The sequence below is a fragment of the Bos javanicus genome, chromosome 5 (assembly GCF_032452875.1).
Source record: "Bos javanicus breed banteng chromosome 5, ARS-OSU_banteng_1.0, whole genome shotgun sequence".
Lineage (NCBI taxonomy): Eukaryota > Metazoa > Chordata > Mammalia > Artiodactyla > Bovidae > Bos > Bos javanicus.
Window position 1 is genome coordinate 76,930,119 of NC_083872.1, and position 20,653 is coordinate 76,950,771.

Sequence of the window (20,653 nt, forward strand, 5' to 3'; positions counted from 1 at the left end):
TATAATCAGTAACTATTTTTTCTCTTCTCATCTGGTCTCCACTTTTATTTTCTCCCCAGCCAGAGTGTTATTTATGAAATGCATATTTAACCATTTCATACCTTGACATAAAAATGCTTCTGGGACTACATCTTTCAATTTGAACTAAGTCCAAACTCATAACATCATTTATGTCATAGTTAAATGTTGAAAAACAAGCATTAAAAATTTTTTTTAAAAACATTTTGATGACTTTATAAATTCTCACAAATCCTCCCTTAATCTTTTTTAAGCTCCCTTAATCTTTTGATAGTCAGAGTCTTTATCTTGTTTAACAAATTTTGTTGAAGAAAACGTCGTAAAGACCTAATAATTAAACTCTTGGTTTTGTTTTTGAAATACTCTTATTTGTCATAATTGCAATAATAAGAAATGTAAAAATATATAATGCAATAAGCTTGTTTTTATAATTTTAGTTTTATTTTTCTCAAAGAAATTCTAATTAATGAAACTCCTTTCACCTTTTCCTGTTGTGGGAAAAGCCCTTTCCCCTCGTTTTGCATTTCTGGATGGAAGAAGCTACAAGATAAGATAATCATGGAATCTTAGCTTACCCTATCCCTAAGACATGACTTACCTGTTTCCCTATTCATTGATGGATATTCTCTACTCCTTCATGTAGTAAATTTTATAGGGTCAAGTACTCATGGAGAATACTTGTGGTTGTCCAGCCAGGCTTCTGGCTGTATCTGAAAGTCTAATTAATTCAAGGTGATTTGTTAGCAAGTCCACTTTCTAACAGACCTAAGAAGAGTTGATTCTTTTGAACTGTGGTGTTGGAGAAGGCTCTTAATGTAAAGCCTCTAATTAAAAAAAAAAAAAAAGAGTCCCTTGGACTGCAAGGAGATCAGTCCTGGGTGTTTATTGGAAAGACTGATGTTGAAGCTGAAACTCCAATACTTTGGCCATCTGATGTGAAGAGCTGACTCATTGGAAAAGACCCTGATGCTGGGAAAGATTGAAGGCAAGAGGAGAAGGGGATGACAGAGGATGAGATGGCTGGATGGCATCACCGACTCAATGGACATGAGTTTGGGTAAACTCTGGGAGTTAGTGATGGACAAGGAGGCCTGGCATGCATGGGGTCACAAAGAATCAGACACGACTGAGTGACTGAACTAACTAAGCTTATACTCACTTTTATTATAATTGCTACCTGGTTGAACAGTTTCTCTGAGCACAACTGGGTAGAAAAATAGAATGTTATTTATTAGCTTCTTGAAAAAATAATTTTTACTTAGAAATCTTGGTCTCTAATATAAATAAATTCACTCCTTTTAGTTCCAAAATAACATTGGAAGATGTTTCTCTTCTTATTAATCTGTGAATCACCATTCAATCCATACTCATTCCATACCTATGCCTCCTTTCCCCTAGGTACTCTTGTTTAAAGAAAAAAAAAAAGTTGATAATAGTAACAACCCATTGTTGCCCTTACTATGTTGTTGTTACCCATAGTTGTTGCAAACTATGATGATAAATCATTTACATACATTTCCTTATGTAAAACTCACAGCATTCCTATGAAACAAAAACATAAATTCCTCAATTATACTAAGATTCTTAAAGTCTAAACAAGTTGCCCGAAGCTACACAATGGTGGGGCTGACATTTGAACCCAGGTCAAAATGGTTTCATAGTATAATTATACTATTTTCCTAGTATAAGAATTTCTGCATATTCCTTTCATATCCCTCAACTCTTAGTTATCCAGCTGTCTTGAAGTACATAGGCATATTTTTTAGATAATTCCCCTAATATGTTTTCAGAAGCCCCATAAATATTTTTTGACTGTGTGATATATACTAAACACTAAAAAAGGTAAATAAAGGAAGTGAGTTTATTTTTAGGCTGGGAACACTTGGAGAAGCAAAATAAACACATATTCACAATCCCTTATCCACAATTATTAAACCTCCAAACCTCAAAAAACTGAAAATTATTTTGTAAATTGTCCAATTTGGCACCAATATCTTACCTAAATTGACATTAAGTTGCTTATGGTCTTCAGTGATCCCATTCACTGTGCCTAATTCATATATTTCATTACATATCTATTAATGTATTTGGTTACTAGATGTTATCCCTGATAATGTTTACCATAATACCTTTCTAATATCCAAAAGAAAATAAGTTTTGAAACCATTGTATCCCAAGCATTTAGAATAAAAATTATAGGCCAAAAAATTATTACTGTTACAATACTAGTGCTGTGGTGGTGGGTGTGCTTTAAAAGCCGTTAGGAACAGAGGAGGCAGAAAGAGCTGCAGGGAAAGATACTACTGGATCTGGTTATTGAAGCATGAATACAAATTTGCAAGGCAGACAGATAAGAGAAAACAATGGAGCCACTTGAAATAGACTGAGCAGAAATCGTGAGAGAGTAATATGTAGCCCGGAGGAGGAGAATAGGCAAGAGAGTGACAGACGAATGAAGTTGGGTCAGTAGCCAGGGGTCAAATCACAGGACACTGTGGAATGTTATGCAAAGTTTTAATTTGATCCAGATTGACTAAGGTGACCTGGGAGGATGTTAGGCTAAAAGAGGTAGGAACACAGTTTATCTAAGATGCATAATAATATAATATATAAATTAATAATAACTTTATTCCTCCTATCCCGGTATTACTGATAGTATAGGCTGTCACTTTCAAAAGTGATTTGGTTTGGATTAAATACATGACCAAGAACAGTGAGAAGAGAGGTGTGATATTGTGCATATGTATTTAGTCTTTGTCCACAATTCCTGGCTCACAGCTCCCCAAAACCTTAGAATTTCTTCAGTGATGAGAGCCATAAAAGTGTCTTGTTAGGTTAATGGCATGACTTTTGGATCCCAGCTAAGGTTGGGTACTGTTTTCCAGAAGATCAACCATGTATTAGAGGACTGGAACTTTAGTTCCACCCCTGCTGAACTTTTGGCAGGACAGAAGGGCTGGAGGTTGAATCAGTTGGAGGTTGAACCACTGGCAGTTTTTTTACTCAGCCATGCCAGTATCTTGAAGCCTCTATAAAAACCCCAAAGGATGGGGTTTGAGAGCTTCTATGTTAAACATGCAGAAATTTGAAAACAGTGTGCTCTGAGAGGGCATGAGAGCTTTCTCAATACTTTGCCCAATGAACTCTTCAATCTGGCTATTCCTGAGTTATATCTTCTTTTAATAAACTGGTAAATAAACAAGTTTCCTGAGATCTATAGGCTTGTCTGGCAAATTAATCAAACCTAAGGAATAGGTGGTGGGAACCTCCTCCAATCTTTTGCCAGTTGGTCAGAATCCCACAGGTGACAACCTGTGTTTGCTACTGGCATCAGAAGGGAGAGGGACAGTGTGTTGGGACTGAACCCTTAACCTGTGGAATTTGATGCGACCTCCAGGTAGTCAACCATCAGAATTGAGTTGAATTTTAAGAACACAATTGGTATCCAGAGAATTGTTTGTGGTTTGTGAATCACCCCTCCTCCCACACACACATTGAAATTGGGTAAAAGAACCTAAAAACAGGGGGTATTTTCAGTTATAGACTGAAAACTGTTTCTGTCCTTTCTCCTATCCCACATTGTCCTGCCGTCTCCTTATATCTTGGCTTTAGCTCCAACTGAGCAGAACTTAGCCACTGAAGAAGTTAACTGGGTTAAAATATCCAGAAAAAATATGTAAGTGGGGCTTAAAATATATGAAGATTATGAAGCAAATCATAGGCTTCCTTTATTTCAAAATTGTAGTTAAAAATCAGGAAGCATATTGATTTTATATTTTTTTCCCTTTTACTCAAGTTATAGTGCTAAAAATAAACTACAAAATATAAAATATGATCACACATTCCTCACCAATGGAATATAAATGGAAATTATAATCTATGTAGCTTTAGCTTCAATTGAAAAATGAAGGAAAAATTAATTTCTGTATATATAGCATGTTAAAATTAATTTTTATTCATATAATTAAGAAGCAATAAAAACTTAGAATTATTTCAATTTCTGAATGGATTTGCATCAGCAATAGATTGAGAATTAAAGCAGAACCATTTTGTCTCACTAATTACAGAAAGATAAAACTACCAATCATTTCCCTATCAGGTCAATGAAAATAAAAGTAAAATAATATTTCTCTGAAATTGTAGAAACTGGTAAACTTACATGATGTTTTTATTAGTGAGTCTGTGTTCTGTTTTGAAATATCTATTGTTGTTGTTGTTCAGTCATTAAGTCGTGTCCGACTCTTCGAGAACCCATGAACTGAGGCACACCAGGCTTCTTTGTTTATCTCTAGCTCCCTAAGTGTGCTTAAACTCATGTCCACTGAGCCAGTGATGCCATCCAATGATCTCATCCTCCATCACCTACTTCTCCTTCTGCCCTCAATCTTTCCCAGGATCAGGGTCTTTTCCAATGAGTCAGCTCTTTGCATCAGGTGGCTAAAATATTGGAGCTTCAGCATCAGTCCTTCCAATGAATATTCAGGATAGATTTCCTTTAGGACTGACTAGTTTGATCTTCTTGCTGCCCAAGGGATTCTCCAGAGTCTTCTCCAACATCACAGGTCTTAAGCATCAATTCTTCAGTGATCAGCCTTTATGGTCCAACACTTATGGTCCAACTCTTATGGTCCAGCTCATCCAAACATGACTACGGGAAAAACCATAGCTTTGACTACACAGAATGTTGTCAGCAAAGTGATATCTCTGCTTTTTAATACACTGTCTAGGTTTGACATAGCTTTTCTTCCAAGGAGCAAGTGTCTTTGAATTTCATGGATGCGATCACCATCCACATTGATTTTAGAGCCCAAGAAAGTGAAATCTGATCCTGTTTCCACATTTCCCCCATCTATTTGCCATGAAATGATAGGACCTAGTTTTTTTGATGTTGAGTTTTAAGTCAGCTTTTTCACTCTCCTCTTTCACCTTCATCAAGAGGTTCTTTAGTTCCTCTTCACTTTCTGCCATTAAAGTGGTATCATCTGCATATCTGAGGTTGTTGATATTTTTCCCAAACATCTCAATTCCAGCTTGTGATTCATCTAGCCTAGCATTTTCTGTGATGTATTCTGCATGTAAGTTAAATAAGACTTATGTACAGCTTTGTTGTACTCCTTTCCCAATTTTGAACTGGTCAGTTTTTCCATACATGTGGGCTTCCCTGGTGGCTCACTATAAAGAATCTGCCTGCATGCAGGAGCCCCAGGAGATACAGATTCGATCCCTGGGTTGGGAAGATCCCCTGCAGGAGAGCATGGCAACCTATTCCAGTATTCTTGCCTGGAGAATCCCATGGCAGAAGAGCCTGGCAGGCTACAGTCAATAGGGTTTCAAAGAGTTGGACACAACTGATGCGACATAGCATGCACAAATACATGGAGTTGTTCCATGTCCAGTTCTAACTGTTGTTTCTTGACCTGCATATGTGTTTCTCAGGAGTCAGGTATGTGGTCTGGTATACCCATATCTTTAAGAATTTCCCACAGTTTGTTGTGATCTACATTGTCAAAGCCTTTAGTCAGTGAAGCAGAAGTAGATGTTTTTCTGGATCTCCCTTGCTTTCTCCACAATCCAACAAATGTTGGCAATTTGATCTCTGGTTCCTCTGCCTTTTCTAAATCCAGCTTGAACATTTGGAATTTCACAGCTCACATACTGTTGCTGGGGGAAATATCAATAACCTCAGATATGCAGATGACACCACCCTTATGGCTCTAGGTGAGTGATCAAACCACAGTGCTTCTCTGGGTCATTAACACCTTTCTGAGTATTCTTTCCATTTCTTCTTAATCTTCTGCTTCTATTAAGTCCTTACCATTTCTCTCCTTTATTGTGCCTATTCTTGTATGAAATATTCCTTTTATATCTCTAATTTTCTTGAAGAGACCTGTCATCTTTCCCATTCCACTATTTCCCCCTATTTTTTTGAATCATTCATTTAAGAAGGCCTTCTTGTCTCACCTTGTTATTTTCTGGAATTATGCATTCAGTTGGGTATATTTTTCCCTTTCTCCGTTGCCCTTCACTTCTGTTCTTTCCTGAGCTATTTGTAAAGCCTCCTCAGACAACCACTTCGCCTTCTTGCATTTCTTTTTCTCTGGAATAGTTTGGTCACTGCCTCCTGTACAATGTTACAAATTTCTGTCTTATTCAGGCACTCTATCAGATCTACTCCCTTGAATGTATCTGTTACCTCCACTGTATATCACAAGGGATTTGACTTAGGTCATACCATGAGTGACTAACACTTTCACTGAATGATCTAGTGGTTTTCCTTATTTTCTTCCATTTAAGCTTGAATTTTGTAATAAGGAGCTCATGATTTGGGCCAACTGCAGATCTTGTTTTCAGTTCAGTTCAGTTCAGTCGCTCAGTCGTGTCTGACTCTTTGAGACCCCATGAATTGCAGCACGCCAGGCCTCCCTGTCCATCACCAACTCCCGGAGTTCACTCAGACTCATGTCCATCAATTCGGTGATGCCATCCAGCCATCTCATCCTCTGTCGTCCCCTTCTCCCCCTGCCCCAAATCCCTCCCAGCATCAGAGTCTTTTCCAATGAGTCAACTCTTCGCATGAGGTGGCCAAAGTACTGGAGTTTCAGCTTTAGCATCATTCCTTCCAAAGAAATCCCAGGGCTGATCTCCCTTAGAATGGACTGGTTGGATCTCCTTGCAGTCCAAGGGACTCTCAAGGGTCTTCTCCAACACCACAGTTTAAAAGCATCAATTCTTCGGCGCTCAGCCTTCTTCACAGTCCAACTCTCGCATACATACATGACCACTGGAAAACCATAGCTTTGACTAGACGGACCTTTGTTGGCAAAGTAATGTCTCTGCTTTTCAATATGCTATCTAGGTTGGTCATAACTTTTCTTCCAAGGAGTAAGCATCTTTTAATTTCATGGCTGCAGTCACCATCTGCAGTGATTTTGGAGCCCAAAAAATAAAGTCTGACACTGTTTCCACTGTTTCCCCATCTATTTCCCATGAAGTGGTGGGACCAGATGTCATGATCTTTGTTTTCTGAATGTTGAGCTTTAAGCCAACTTTTTCACTCTCCTCTTTCACTTTTATCAAGAGGCTTTTTAGTTCATCTTCACTTTCTGCCATAAGGGTGGTGTCATCTGCATATCTGAGGTTATTGATATTTCCCCCAGCAATCTTGATTCCAGCTTGTGCTTCTTCCAGCCCTGCGTTTCTCATGATGTAATCTGCATATAAGTTAAATAAGCAGGGTGGCAATATACAGCCTTGACATAGTCATTTCCCTATTTGGAACCAATCTGTTGTTCCATGTTCAGTTCTAACTGGTGCTTCCTGACCTGCATATAGGTTTCTCAAGAGGCAGGTCAGGTGGTCTGGCAGTCCCATCTCTTTCAGAATTTTCCACAGTTTATTGTGATCCACACTGTCAAAGGCTTTGGCATAGTCTTGTTTTAGCTGACTGTATATAGCTCTCCATTTTCAGCTGCAAAGAACATAATTGCTCTGATTTCCATATTGACCATCTGGTGATGTCCATGTCTCATGGTATGTTGGAAAAGGATGTTTGCTATGACCAGTGTGTTCTCTTGGAAAAACTGTTAAACTTTGTCTTGCTTCATTTTGTACTCTTAGGCCTAACTTGCTGGTTATTCTGGGTATCTCTTGACTTCCTACTTTTGCATTCCAATCTGATATAATGAAAAGGACATCTTTTGCTTTTTGTTCTAGAAAGTATGGTAGGTCTTCATAACCAGTCAGCTTCAACTTCTTCACCATTAATGGCTGGGACACAGACTTGGATTACTGTGATATTAAATGATTTATCTTGGAAACAAACTGAGATCTCTCTGAGCTTGCACCCAAGTACTACATTTCAGAATCTTTTGTTGACTATAAGGGCTACTCCATTTCTTTTAAGGGATTCTTGCCCACAGTAGTGATATAATGGTCATCTGAATTAAATTTTCCCATTTCTGTCCATTTCAGTTCACTGATTCCTAAGATACCAATGTTTACTCTTTCCATCTCCTATTTGACCACTTCCAATTTACCTTGATTCATGGAGCTAACATTCCAGGTTCCTATGCAATATTGTTCTTTATAGCTTGGACTTTACTTTCACCACCAGGCGCAACCACAACTGAGCATCATTTCTGCTTTGGCCCTGCCACTTCATTCTTTCTGGAGCTATTAGTAATTGTTCTCTGCTCTTCCCCAGTAGCATATTGGACAACTTTTGATCTTGGGGGCTTGTGTTATGGTATCATATCTTTTTGCCTTTTCATACTGTTCATGGGATTCTCAAGGCAAGAATACTGGAGTGGGTTATCATTTCTTCCTCCAGTGCATTTCTATATTTTATTCTATATTTAAAAGTCTATACTTTATGATTACTTAAGAGATATTTTTGTTTATTAGTGCTTGGGCTGGACAGAGTCACACCAAACTGAGGTTACTGGTTGCTTTCAAGGAGTGGTGTTTTACAATGGTGATTAAAAGAAATTAGATTTGTTCTTTAGTTTGCTAGGGCTTCCATAACCAAGTACTACAATGGGTCACTTAAACAACAGAAACTTACTCCTCAGAGTTTTGAAAACTAGAAGTCTTAGATAAGTTGTCAGGAGGGTAGATTTCTTCCGAGTCCTCTCCCCATTGGCTTCTTGATAGCTACCTTCTCCCTGGGTCCTTACATGGTCTTCCTTCTATGACTCTCTTTGTTTTAATCTCCTCTTCTTATAAGCACCTCAGATATATTGCGCTAGGGCTCATTCATATGACCTTATTTTGCCTTAATTACTAATTTAAAAGGCCCATCTCCAAACACAGTCATATTCTGAGGTCCTGGGTGTTAGGACTTTAACATATGGATTTAGAGGTGGTGGAGGGACAGACACAATTCAGTCTATGTTATATCCCTAACATATTTTATTTAAAACAGAGAAACAAAAGAAATTAAGAGTTATATTTGACACTGATGCTAAACAAAGTTGTGTAATAAAAGTATATGGTTATCTAAGTCTAGAAAAGTTCTTCGTGGGATATCTATTTAGTCTTCCAAACTTTAAGAGTGCTGCTGCACTGGGATGACCCAGAGGGATGGTACAGGGAGGGAGGTGGGAGGGGGGTTCAGGATGGAGAACATGTGTATACCTGTGGTGGATTCATGTTGATGTATGGGAAAACCAATACAATATTGTAAAGTAATTAGCCTCCGATTAAAATAAATAAATTTATATATAAAAAAAGAGTGCTGCAGCACCAGATTGCTAACATTTGTAATTTTAGGAAGGTGAAAATGGAAATTGGTAGAGGGATATTCTTAACATGCTTCAATGGATTTTACTTTTTGAAACTGTTTTCAATGTACAGAAACATTTGGGAAGACAGTACAGAGTTTCCATATTCCCCACACTCAGTTGCTCCTATTATTAACATTTTACATTAGTATGTGAAATACTAATGTATTTGGTTACAGTTGCTGAACTAGTATTGATACATTGTTAACTGAAGTCCATACTTTATTCAGATTTCCTTTTTCATAATGTTCTTTATTTTTTAAATTTAAATTTATTTATTTTAATTAAAGACTAATTACTTTACAATATTGTATTTATTTCAGGTTGGAGAAGGCAAAGGAGACTAGGATAATTCCATCTAGATTACCATATCACATTTAATTATCATGTCTCAGTCTCTCTGAGAAATGACAGTATGACAGTTTTTCAGACTTCCTTTTTTTTGACAACATTGGGTTTTGAAGAGTACTGGTCAGGTGTTTTGTAGAATGTCCCTATACTCAAATTTTATTATTATTTTTTTTTCATGATTAGATCTGGGTTATTAATTTGGGGAGACAGATTGCAGAGATAATGTGCCATATTCATCACACCATATCAAGGCTATTGCCATGATTTGTCACTGTTGATGTTCCCCTTGATCACCTGGATGAGGTCTGTATTTTTCAAATGTCTCCTGTGGAAAATTATACCATTTTGCCCCTTTTCATACAAAAGGTACTCATTTAGGTACTCATTAGGAGGAAGTACTCATTAGGAGGAAGTCACTTTGTACATCCCACAGTTAAGGAGTAGAGAGCTGTTTTCCACTTCTTTGAGGGCAGAGTATCTACATAAACTCCTTGGCATGATTTTGCATGAGAGATTTGTGATTTTTCTCCCATTTATTTATTTATATAATCTTATTAACTTTTTATTGTATTCCTTTTAATTATTTTATACATATATTAATTTTGTAATTATTTAAAAATAAGAATATTTTAAAATTCCTTAGCAAATTATTAACCAATTTTGGACTTCAGAAGTTAGGAGCACTTGAGCTTATTAGAAAGGCCCTATGGAGTTTTGAAGAGGGGTTTCCCAGGTAGCACAGTGGTAAAGAATCTGCCTGCTAATGCAGGAAGTGCAAGAGATGCATGCTGGTTTGATTCCTGGGTTGGGAAGATCCCTGGATTAGGAAATGGCAACCTGCTCCAGTATTCTTTCTTGGAAAATTCCATGAACAAAAGAGCCTGGTGGGTCCATGGGGACACAAATACTCCAACATAACTGAGCGACTGAGTACATACACACACATGGAGTTTGAAAATACAACTAATTGTGTACTCATTCTCTATTAGTAATGTGTCCTAGGTGGTGCTAGTGGTAAAGATGCTGCTTGCCAGTCCAAGAGACATAAGAGACATGAGTCCAATCCCTGGGTTGGGAAGGTTCCCTGGAGAAGGGCATGGCAACCCACTCCAGTATTCTTGCCTGGAGAATCCTATGGACAGGGGAGCCTGGCAGGCTATGATCCATAGGGTCACAAAGAGTCATACATGGCTGAAGCTGCTTAGCACACACACATTCTCATTTAGACCACAGAAAGCTGCTTATTCAAATATTTAACATTATTACTGCTTAGAGAGTAAAAAGGTTACATCTGTAGATCAAAGATGAAGCCAACAGAAGGCTTTCTTGTTAAATACAGTCTTAGAGCATGTTAAGCTTCATGACTTCAAGGTAGGTTGCAAGGAGCTAACCTTCATTTTGCAAACTCTTGGACCCCCTTGTACTATACTTGGAAATGATATGTATATATCATGCTTTTCTTGTATACAACTGGAAACTTCCTGGGATAGAATTTTTCAATTTTTTCCTTTATATATATATATATATATATATATATATATATATATATACACACACATATATATGCGTGTGCGTATATATATATATAGTTGGAGTATAATTGCTTATAATACTATGTTAGTTTCTTCTGTACAATTAAGTGAATGAACTATATGTAAATATACATATTTCCTCTCCCTCTTGGACCTCCTTCCCACCTCCCACCATCCCACCCATTTATGTCATCAATGGTATAGATGAACCTATTTCCAGGGCAGGAATGAGATGCAAACATAGAGAACAAACATAATTATTAATATTTCCTCCTTACGAAATTACTTAAAAGTAGATTATTGAAACTCTAAATCGGCATACTATTAATAATAACCATAATATCACATTATCCCACAATTACTGCTCTGCTATATACATTATCAATGACTTAATATTTCTCCTGCATTGTAATTTTTTTCCAGATATTTCAGTCAGCCTGTTAGCAGTTGTTGTCAGCTTTTGTGGCCTGGCCTTGTTGGTTGTTTCACTTTTTGTCTTCTGGAAGTTATGCTGGCCTTTCTGGAAGAGCAAACCCATGACTTTCAATGTCAGTACTCTACCACAGAGCATGTCAAGTGCTCCCACTGAAGTTTTTGAGACTGAAGAGAAAAAAGAGATTAAAGAAAATGGAGAACCAGCACCAAAAGTTATTGAGCCTGCAATAAAAATCAGCCACACTTCCCCTGATATCCCAGCCGAAGTCCAAACTGCTGTAAAAGAACATGTAATTAAACATGCACGTGTGCAAAGACAAACAACTGAGCCTACATCTTCATCCCGGTAAGGAAAGATCAAATAAACAAAACTCTTTGGGCTGTGTGTGTGTCTGTATTTGTGTGTGTTGTATATGATTTTCTAAGGGAGAAAAACTGAGGTGGGAAAGGAGAAAAGACAAACTAGAGAAATGAGAAAGAGGAAAATAAATAATAGAGTAAGGAGGGAATTGATAGGACAGAATAAATAGGGATGAAGACAAAGAAATTGAGGACAAAGTCAGACAGAGAGTGGTACCATGAAAGGTAGAGGTTTCATTAAAATAATCTAATTAGAGATTTATTTATTGGCTTTTTCCTTTGAAATATTTTTGGTTGATCTCCAGTCTTTTGATTTAGTTTAATACAACCAATAAATAAATCAGCCATTTGCCTTGTGTTCCATTAAATCATCTACAAGTTCACAGTCAAAACTGAGTAACAGAGGCTAATGTTTAGTTTACACTTGTTTAGCACCTATACCATAAACTGCTAGAAAATTTCATTGCTTATTGTAACTCATAGACCAAACTATTATGGTAAATTCCACAACAGCTTTGGTGAGTCTCATGAACACAGCAAGAGTGTACATGAAGGGAAGCCACAGGGAAACCTCCTTAAAGTGATACATTTTAAGGAGGTACATTTTAATTCAGCCTGGAAAAATCAGCAAGTTTATGTGAACAAAAATAATTTGCTATAGTGTATTTCAAATTGTGTTAACTGTAAATGGGAAAAGATTCTTATGAAAAGATTTTTTTCTACTAAGTATGGTCTTCGATCTTTACCATGAAAAACCAACATGTTGGCTGCGACCGGTACACTAAAGCGCGGGCGGCTGTGACTGGTGCACTAAAGCAAGGCGGAGAGGAGCTACCCCACTTCCGAGGTCAGGGGCAGAAGCCGGGAGGACCCCATGCCCGAAGGGCGGTGGCCAAGAGTTACCCCATGTCCGAAGTCAGGGGCAGCGGCCGAGAGTGCCAGGCTGCGCTGGCGCAGGAACGACCGAGAGGAGCTACCCAAGTCTGAGGTCAGGAGTGGCTGCCAGGAGCAGCAAACCCACGCCCGAAGCCAGGGGCTGCGGCTGGGAGGCGCTACCCCACGCCCCCACACCCGAGGCCAAGGACCGCGGCCGGGAAGAGCTACCCAACACCCGAGGCAGGAGCGGCGGCTGGGAGCAGCAAACCCATGCCCGAGGCCAGGGGCTGTGGCTGGGAGGAGCTACCCCACACCTGAAGCCAGGTGCCGTGGCCGGCAGGACCAACCCCAGGTCCAAGGAGTGATGGCTGCATGGGCGCAGGAGGGCCTGGAGGAGCTATCCTATGTTGAAGGTCAGGAAGGGCGGTGGTGAGGAGATACCCCTCATCCAAGGTAAGGAGCAATGGATGCGCTTTGCTGGAGCAGCCGAGAAGAGATACCCCACGCCCAAGATAAGAGAAACCCAAGAAAGATGATAGGTGTTGCAAGAGGGCATTAGAGGGCAAACACACTGAAACCATACTCACAGAAAACTAGTCAATCTAATCGCACTAGGACAACAGCCTTGTCTAACTCAATGAAACTAAGCCATGCCCGTGGGGCAACCCAAGATGGGTGGGTCATGGTGGAGAGGTCTGACAGAATGTGGTTCACTGGAGAAGGGAACGGCAAACCACTTCAGTATTCTTGCCTTGAGAACCCCATGAACAGTATGAAAAGGCAAAATGATAGGATACTGAAAGAGAAACTCCCCAGGTCAGTAGGTGCCCAATATGCTACTGGAGATCAGTGGAGAAATAACTCCAGAAAGAATGAAGGGATGGAGCCAAAGCAAAAACAATACCCAGCTGTGGATGTGACTGGTGATAGAAGCAAGGTCCGATGCTGTAAAGAGCAATATTGCAGAGGAACCTGGAATGTCAGGTCCATGAATCAAGGCAAATTGGAAGTGGTTAAACAAGAGATGGCAAGAGTGAACGTCGACATTCTAGGAATCAGTGAACTCAAATGGACTGGAATGGGTGACTTTAACTCAGTTGACCATTATATCTACTACTGCGGGCAGGAATCCCTCAGAAGAAATGGAGTGGCCATCATGGTCAACAAAAGAATCCGAAATGCAGTATTTGATTGCAATCTCAAAAACGACAGAATGATCTCTGTTCGTTTCCAAGGCAAACCATTCAATATCACAGTAATCCAAGTCTATGGCCCAATTAGTAATGCTGAAGAAGCTGAAGTGGAATGGTTCTATGAAGACCTACAAGACCTTTTGGAACTAACACCCTAAAAAGATGTCCTTTTCATTATAGGTGACTGGAATGCAAAAGTAGGAATCCAAGAAACACCTGGGGTAACAGGCAAATTTGGCCTTGGAATATGGAATGAAGCAGGGCAAAGACTAATAGAGTTTTGCCAAGAAAATGCACAGGTCATAGCAAACACCCTCTTCCAACAACACAAGAGAAGACTCTACACATGGACATCACCAGATGGTCAACACCGAAATCATATTGGTTATATTCTTTGCAGCCAAAGATGGAGAAGCTGTATAAATCAACAAAAACAAGACCAGGAGCTTACTGTGGCTCAGATCACGAGCTCCTTATTACCAAATTTAGACTTAAATTGAAGAAAGTAGGGAAAACCACTAGACCATTCAGGTATGGCCTAAGTCAAATCCCTTACGATTATACAGTGGAAGTGAGAAATAGATTTAAGGGCCTAGATCTGATAGATAGAGTGCCTGATGAACTATGGACTGAGGTTCGTGACATTGTACAGGAGAAAGGGATCAAGACCATCCCCATGGAAAAGAAATGCAAAAAAGCAAAATGGCTGTCTGGGGAGGCCTTACAAATAGTTGTGAAAAGAAGAGAAGCGAAAAGCAAAGGAGAAAAGGAAAGATATAAGCATCTGAAGGCAGAGTTGCAAAGAATAGCAAGGAGAGATAAGAAAGCCTTCCTCAGCGATCAATGCAAAGAAATAGAGGAAAACAACATAATGGGAAAAACTAGAGATCTCTTCAAGAAAATCAGAGATACCAAGGGAACATTTCATGCAAAGATGGGCTCGAGATAGGACAGAAATGGTATGGACCTAATAGAAACAGAAGATATAAAGAAGAGGTGGCAAGAATACACAGAAGAACTGTACAGAAAAGATCTTCACGACCCAGATAATCAGGATGGTGTGATCACTCACCTAGAGCCAGACATCCTGGAATGTGAAGTCAAGTGGGCCTTAGAAAGCATCACTACGAACAAAGCTAGTGGAGGTGATGGAATTCCAGTAGAGCTATTTCAAATCCTGAAAGATTATGCTGTGAAACTGCTGCACTCAATATGCCAGCAAATTTGGAAAACTTGGCACTGGCCACAGAACTGGAAAAGGTCAGTTTTCATTCCAATCCCAAAGAAAGGCAATGCCAAAGAATGCTCAAACTACCGCACAATTGCACTCATCTCACATGCTAGTAAAGTAATGCTCAAAATTCTCCAAGCCAGGCTTCAGCAATATGTGAACCATGAACTTCCTTATGTTCAAGCTGTTTTTAGAAAAGGCAGGGGAACCAGAGATCAAATTGCCAACATCTGCTGGATCATGGAAAAAGCAAGAGACTTCCAGAAAAACATCTATTTCTGCTTTATTGACCATGCCAAAGCCTTTGACTGTGTGGATCACAATAAACTGTGGAAAATTCTGAAAGAGATGGGAATACCAGACCACCTGACCTGCCTCTTGAGAAATCTGTATGCAGGTCAGGGAGCAACAGTTAGAACTGGACATGGAACAACAGCCTGGTTCCAAATAGGAAAAGTAGTATGTCAAGGCTGTATATCGTCACCCTGCTTATTTAACTTATACGCAGAGTACATCATGAGAAATGGGGGCTGGAAGAAGCACAAGCTGGAATCAAGATTGCTGAGAGAAATATCAATAACCTCAGATATGCAGATGACACCACCCTTATGACAGAAAGTGAAGAGGAACTAAAAAGCCTCTTGATAAAAGTGAAAGTGGAGAGTGAAAAAGTTGGCTTAAAGCTCAACATTCAGAAAACAAAGATCATGCATCTGGTCCCATCACTTCATGGGAAATAGATGGGGAAACAGTGCAAACAGTGTCAGACTTCATTTTTTTGGGCTCCAAAATCACTGCAGATGGTGACTGCAGCCATGAAATTAAAAGACGCTTACTCCTTGGAAGGAAAGTTACGTCCAACGTAGATAGCATATTCAAAAGCAGAGACATTACTTTGCCAACAAAGGTCCGTCTAGTCAAGGCTATGGTTTTTCCAGTGGTCATGTATGGATGTGAGAGTTGAACTGTGAAGAAGGCTGAGCTCCAAAGAATTGATGCTTTTGAACTGTGGTGTTGGAGAAGACGCTTGAGAGTCCCTTGGACTGCAAGGAGATCCAACCAGTCCATTCTGAAGGAGATCAGCCCTGGGATTTCTTTGGAAGGAATGATGCTAAAGCTGAAACTCCAGTACTTTGGCCATCTCATGCAAAGAGTTGACTCATTGGAAAAGACCCTGATGCTGGGAGGGATTGGGGGCAGGAGGAGAAGGGGACGATAGAGGATGAAATGGCTGGATGGCATCACTTACTCGATGGGCTGAGTCTGAGTGAACTCCGCGAGTTGGTGAGGGATAGGGAGGCCTAGCGTGCTGCGATTCATGGGGTCTCAAAGAGTCGGACACGACTGAGTGACTGAATTGAACTTAACTGATTGTAATAGTAACATTGTTTCTGATAATAACGGTCTAAAATAGCAGTATTTCTCTGATTCCCAGACGTAACAACTAGTTTTACCCTAGGGACATCGTAAAAATCAAAAGCAATGAGGGTAAGTGATATTTTCTGCCAAACAATTGACTTCCTAATCTTACCTTCCTATCTCTCTAAATCAAAGATGCATTCATGCTTTCTGATATGACATACTTTTTGTGGATTTGGAAATCTATCAAGTTGAAAAACTGCAAGAGTCATGTTTACTACTAGGATTGAAAGAATATTCAATATATCTTTTGTAAAATTAAAAAAAAAGATTGTATCTATAAATAAACCATTTTGAGATAAATTCCAGTGAAATAGGTAAGAATAATTGTTAGTTCAGGGATGAGGAACTTTGGGGTAAGGAGGATGGATGAAAGTGTTATACTTTTCAAACTATTTAAATTTTATAACCTAGATGTGCTTCGTGTTATTATGTTGACAGGTTTTCCTGAGCACTGCATCCATTCACTTTTATGATCCAGTATGCATTAATTTAAATTTATTTATAGATAGTTAATTCTAAAATAATTATTCCATATGCTTCTTCTTTATAGGAAAAAATGCTTTAAGTTTATTTCATGTGGTTACATGATTATCATTACTATCAAAACTTCAAATTGTGGCCAAATATGATATTTAATAAAGCCTTAACATACTCAGAAATTTCAGGGTAAAAATATCCAATTAATCTACAAGACATTTAAAAAAAAATATTGATACTGTCCGTGACTATATATCAACTTAGTGTTCAGAATTATTCAAATTGTTTAGTGGATAAGTGCACCCCAAATAAAGACACTCAATTAATGAAGAGAACTTGGGCTTCTCAGGTGATAATCTGCCTACCAATGCAGGAGACACAGAAATCGTGGGTTCATACCCTGGGTCAGGGAAATGTCTTGGAGTATAAAATGATAACCCACTCCAGTGTTCTTTCCTGGAAAATTCCATGGACAGAGTAGCCTGGCAGACTGCAGTCCATGGGGTTGCAAAGAGTTAGACACAACTGAATGACTGAGCATGTACAATAAGAATAACTTGCCTTTCTTTGCTCAGTTTTTTTTGGAAACCTCAGAAAAATAAAACACTATCTCCAAAAGATTATCTGTTGAATGTAAACATACAACTTATCCAATTATCACTAGCTAGCGGGGAAGCCTGGTGGGCTGCCATTTATGGGGTCGCACAGAGTCGGACACGACTGAAGTGACTTAGCAGCAGCAGCAGCAGCAGGGGAGAATGAAAGAATACATACTGAGAACACATGTTTGAAGAATTGGTTTTGGATGCAGAATTGCTATCTAGAAATAAAATACAGTAAAGAGTGACAACACATCATTTTAGCACTAAATTTCTCAGTCAGTGAGTCACCGAGTCATGTATGACTCTTTGTGACCCCATGGACTGTAGCCCATGAGGCTCCGTCCATGGAATTTTCCAGGCAAGAATACTGGAGTGGGTTGCTATTTTATACTCCAGGAATTTCTCAGTAATTATAGGAAATTAAATCAGAAAAAAAATCATTTTTTCTCTTAATCTTAAAAAATATAAAGATGGCATTGTACATATGTCTCATATTTTTTAAGAGAAAAAGTATAGTACAGATTCATAGTTTTTCTATAAGCTTGATATCATTGACCTCTTTGAATTTCCTTGTTTATGAGAGGTTGGGGAAGGAAGAAAATAAAATATCATTTTTGAGTGCTTGCAGTTTAGTCACCATGCCAGCATCCTTCCTGCTAATCCTCCACCAGCCTGCATGAAGTTATTATTAATTATCCCTATTGCTTCTGAGTTAACTGAAATCCAGAGAGGTTCTTAAAATTTCCTAAAGAAATGAAGCTGGTGAAAATTAGAACTCACGTTTATCCAGATTGATGTAACACATTTTTAGAGTTAAAGCCAAGAAGATATGGTTTTTTCACAATCAGATGTTACAAACAAGGACCTGCTGTATAGCACATGGAACTCTGTTCAGTGTTATGTAACAGCTTGGACAGGAAAGGAGTTTGGGGGAGAATGGATACATGTATATGTATGGCTGAGTCCCTTCACTATTAACCTGAAACTATCATGATATTGTTAATCAGCTCTACCCTATTACAAAATAAAAATAACAGGAAAAAAGATGGTTACAAAGTCCACTGAGGACAGGTAGCTTGGAGGTTGGAGAATGAGGGCATCTTCCTGCTCCTTCTGCTCAGTTAGAAATGTGGAATTATATGTGGTTATCATGAATAGCTAGTCACGATTTTAATCTGTTTGACCTTGGGATGAATTTCTTGCAGAAAACTTGATTATTCTATTTCTCAAAACTCCCCATATATGTTAATTACTTCATCATACTAATTACCTTTATATAGAGAGGAAGGGGAAATTGATGTTTATTATACAGAGAGCTTGAGGGCACATTATTATAAATTGGATTATTCTGCTCAAATGCTAACTTTTCATTGAAGTCTAGCAATATCAGGAACCCTACCCCACCAACCCACACAGTAATTTAACTTTAATGCTTGGTTCCCTCCCCTTATTAGGATATCCCAGCTCTAGTCTGGTATCAGGACTCCCTTTTATTTGGCTTAGACAATAGATGACAAGCATCATAGTCTCTCAACTTTTAGTTGTCTCTATTTTTAAGTGACATCCTAAATAGTTAACAACATGCTAGAAACTATCACATTTCTCAAGTTCTCATCTTCCTTTTCAAATATTTGGACATTTGACCCCATCAGCCTCCTGGCAGCCCAACAGACGTCTGTGTATTTCTTACTATTAACATTATTCTAGCATCTATCTTGATTGCTTTTTCATTCATCCAGTAGTCTTACTTAGTAGATATATTCAGTAGATATAACTTTTAAGTATGGTCAGGGTATTCTGCATACTGTATCTGATCTGCAACTCTAGGGAACTGAGAAAAACATCCACAACATAATGCAGAAAGATAAGAAACATAAGAAATTACAGTATTCAAAATTACAAGTACATACTGTGTGGTAGAAAATGTGGACTTAAGAGAATAGAAAAATCATTGCCAGCTGAGGCATGGATCTGAGGTCAAAAGAAACTAGAAATTCACATAAATGGCAATTCGAAGAGGGTATGAATTCCAGATGGAAACATTTTATATGGAAAGATACAGAATAGGAAATCTTGCTATGAAAACATCAGGTAAGTTACCTTGATCAGAAAATAGAGGTCAGTTGAGGGATAATTGAAGATAAAGTCAGTTGGAATTAAAGTCTGAGAAGGCCTTGAAATCATAGACAAAATGTTCAAGGTCTGTCCTGTCAAAAATATTTGTGTCAGAAGAATCTCTTGGTTAAAGAGCTGTGTTTTAGTGAACTTAATTTGACAACAGTTTGAGGGCAGGCTGTAGAAAAAGACATCTATTTTGAAAGTAATATATTAGTTCAGGCATGATAAAAATCAGGAAGTTGCAAACAACCGAATGAAAACTGAGAAAAGTTATAAAGGAAGAATCTAAGATTTCATAAAAAGTATTAAGTGACACTTCTGTCATTCCAAGTCTAGTCAAATCCTAGACTAAAAGCTTGACATTCAAACTTTTGATGTTTGATGTATGTGTCTGATGATGCCAAGCTGCCATTATAATGTTTTAGGTCCATATTGCCCCAAACATATAGCCCTGCCTTCTTAGGCAGAAAATCTGCTGATTTCACTTCTGCATTGCTCTTGAAACCTAGACAAAGCACTGTAGGAATTCAGGATATATTTGTTGGATTTAAAAAATCAGTAAATGAATTTGATGACTTCATCTTATCTATCCAAATGGGTCTTTCATGGTTACCAGTTAGAAAGGTCCTTGGTCTTTTTATCATCTTCCTGTAGATCTCAACTTTGTTCTTCTGTGCTCATTTCCTTTGTCTAGAATGACAAACTGTTTTATTCATTATCAGATCTTTAAGGAAATAAATCTTTTCCTATCCAATTA

General features: G+C 38.5%; 1 protein-coding gene across 1 annotated transcript in view; it reads left to right on the forward strand.

Moving 5' to 3' along the window:
* Positions 1–20,653, forward strand: part of SYT10 (synaptotagmin 10) — a 116,144-nt gene that overhangs the window by 23,714 nt on the left and 71,777 nt on the right. The window contains exon 2 of the mRNA XM_061417419.1: positions 11,606–11,963. Coding sequence (XP_061273403.1) covers positions 11,606–11,963 — 358 coding nt within the window. The remainder of the gene's footprint in view (positions 1–11,605; positions 11,964–20,653) is intronic.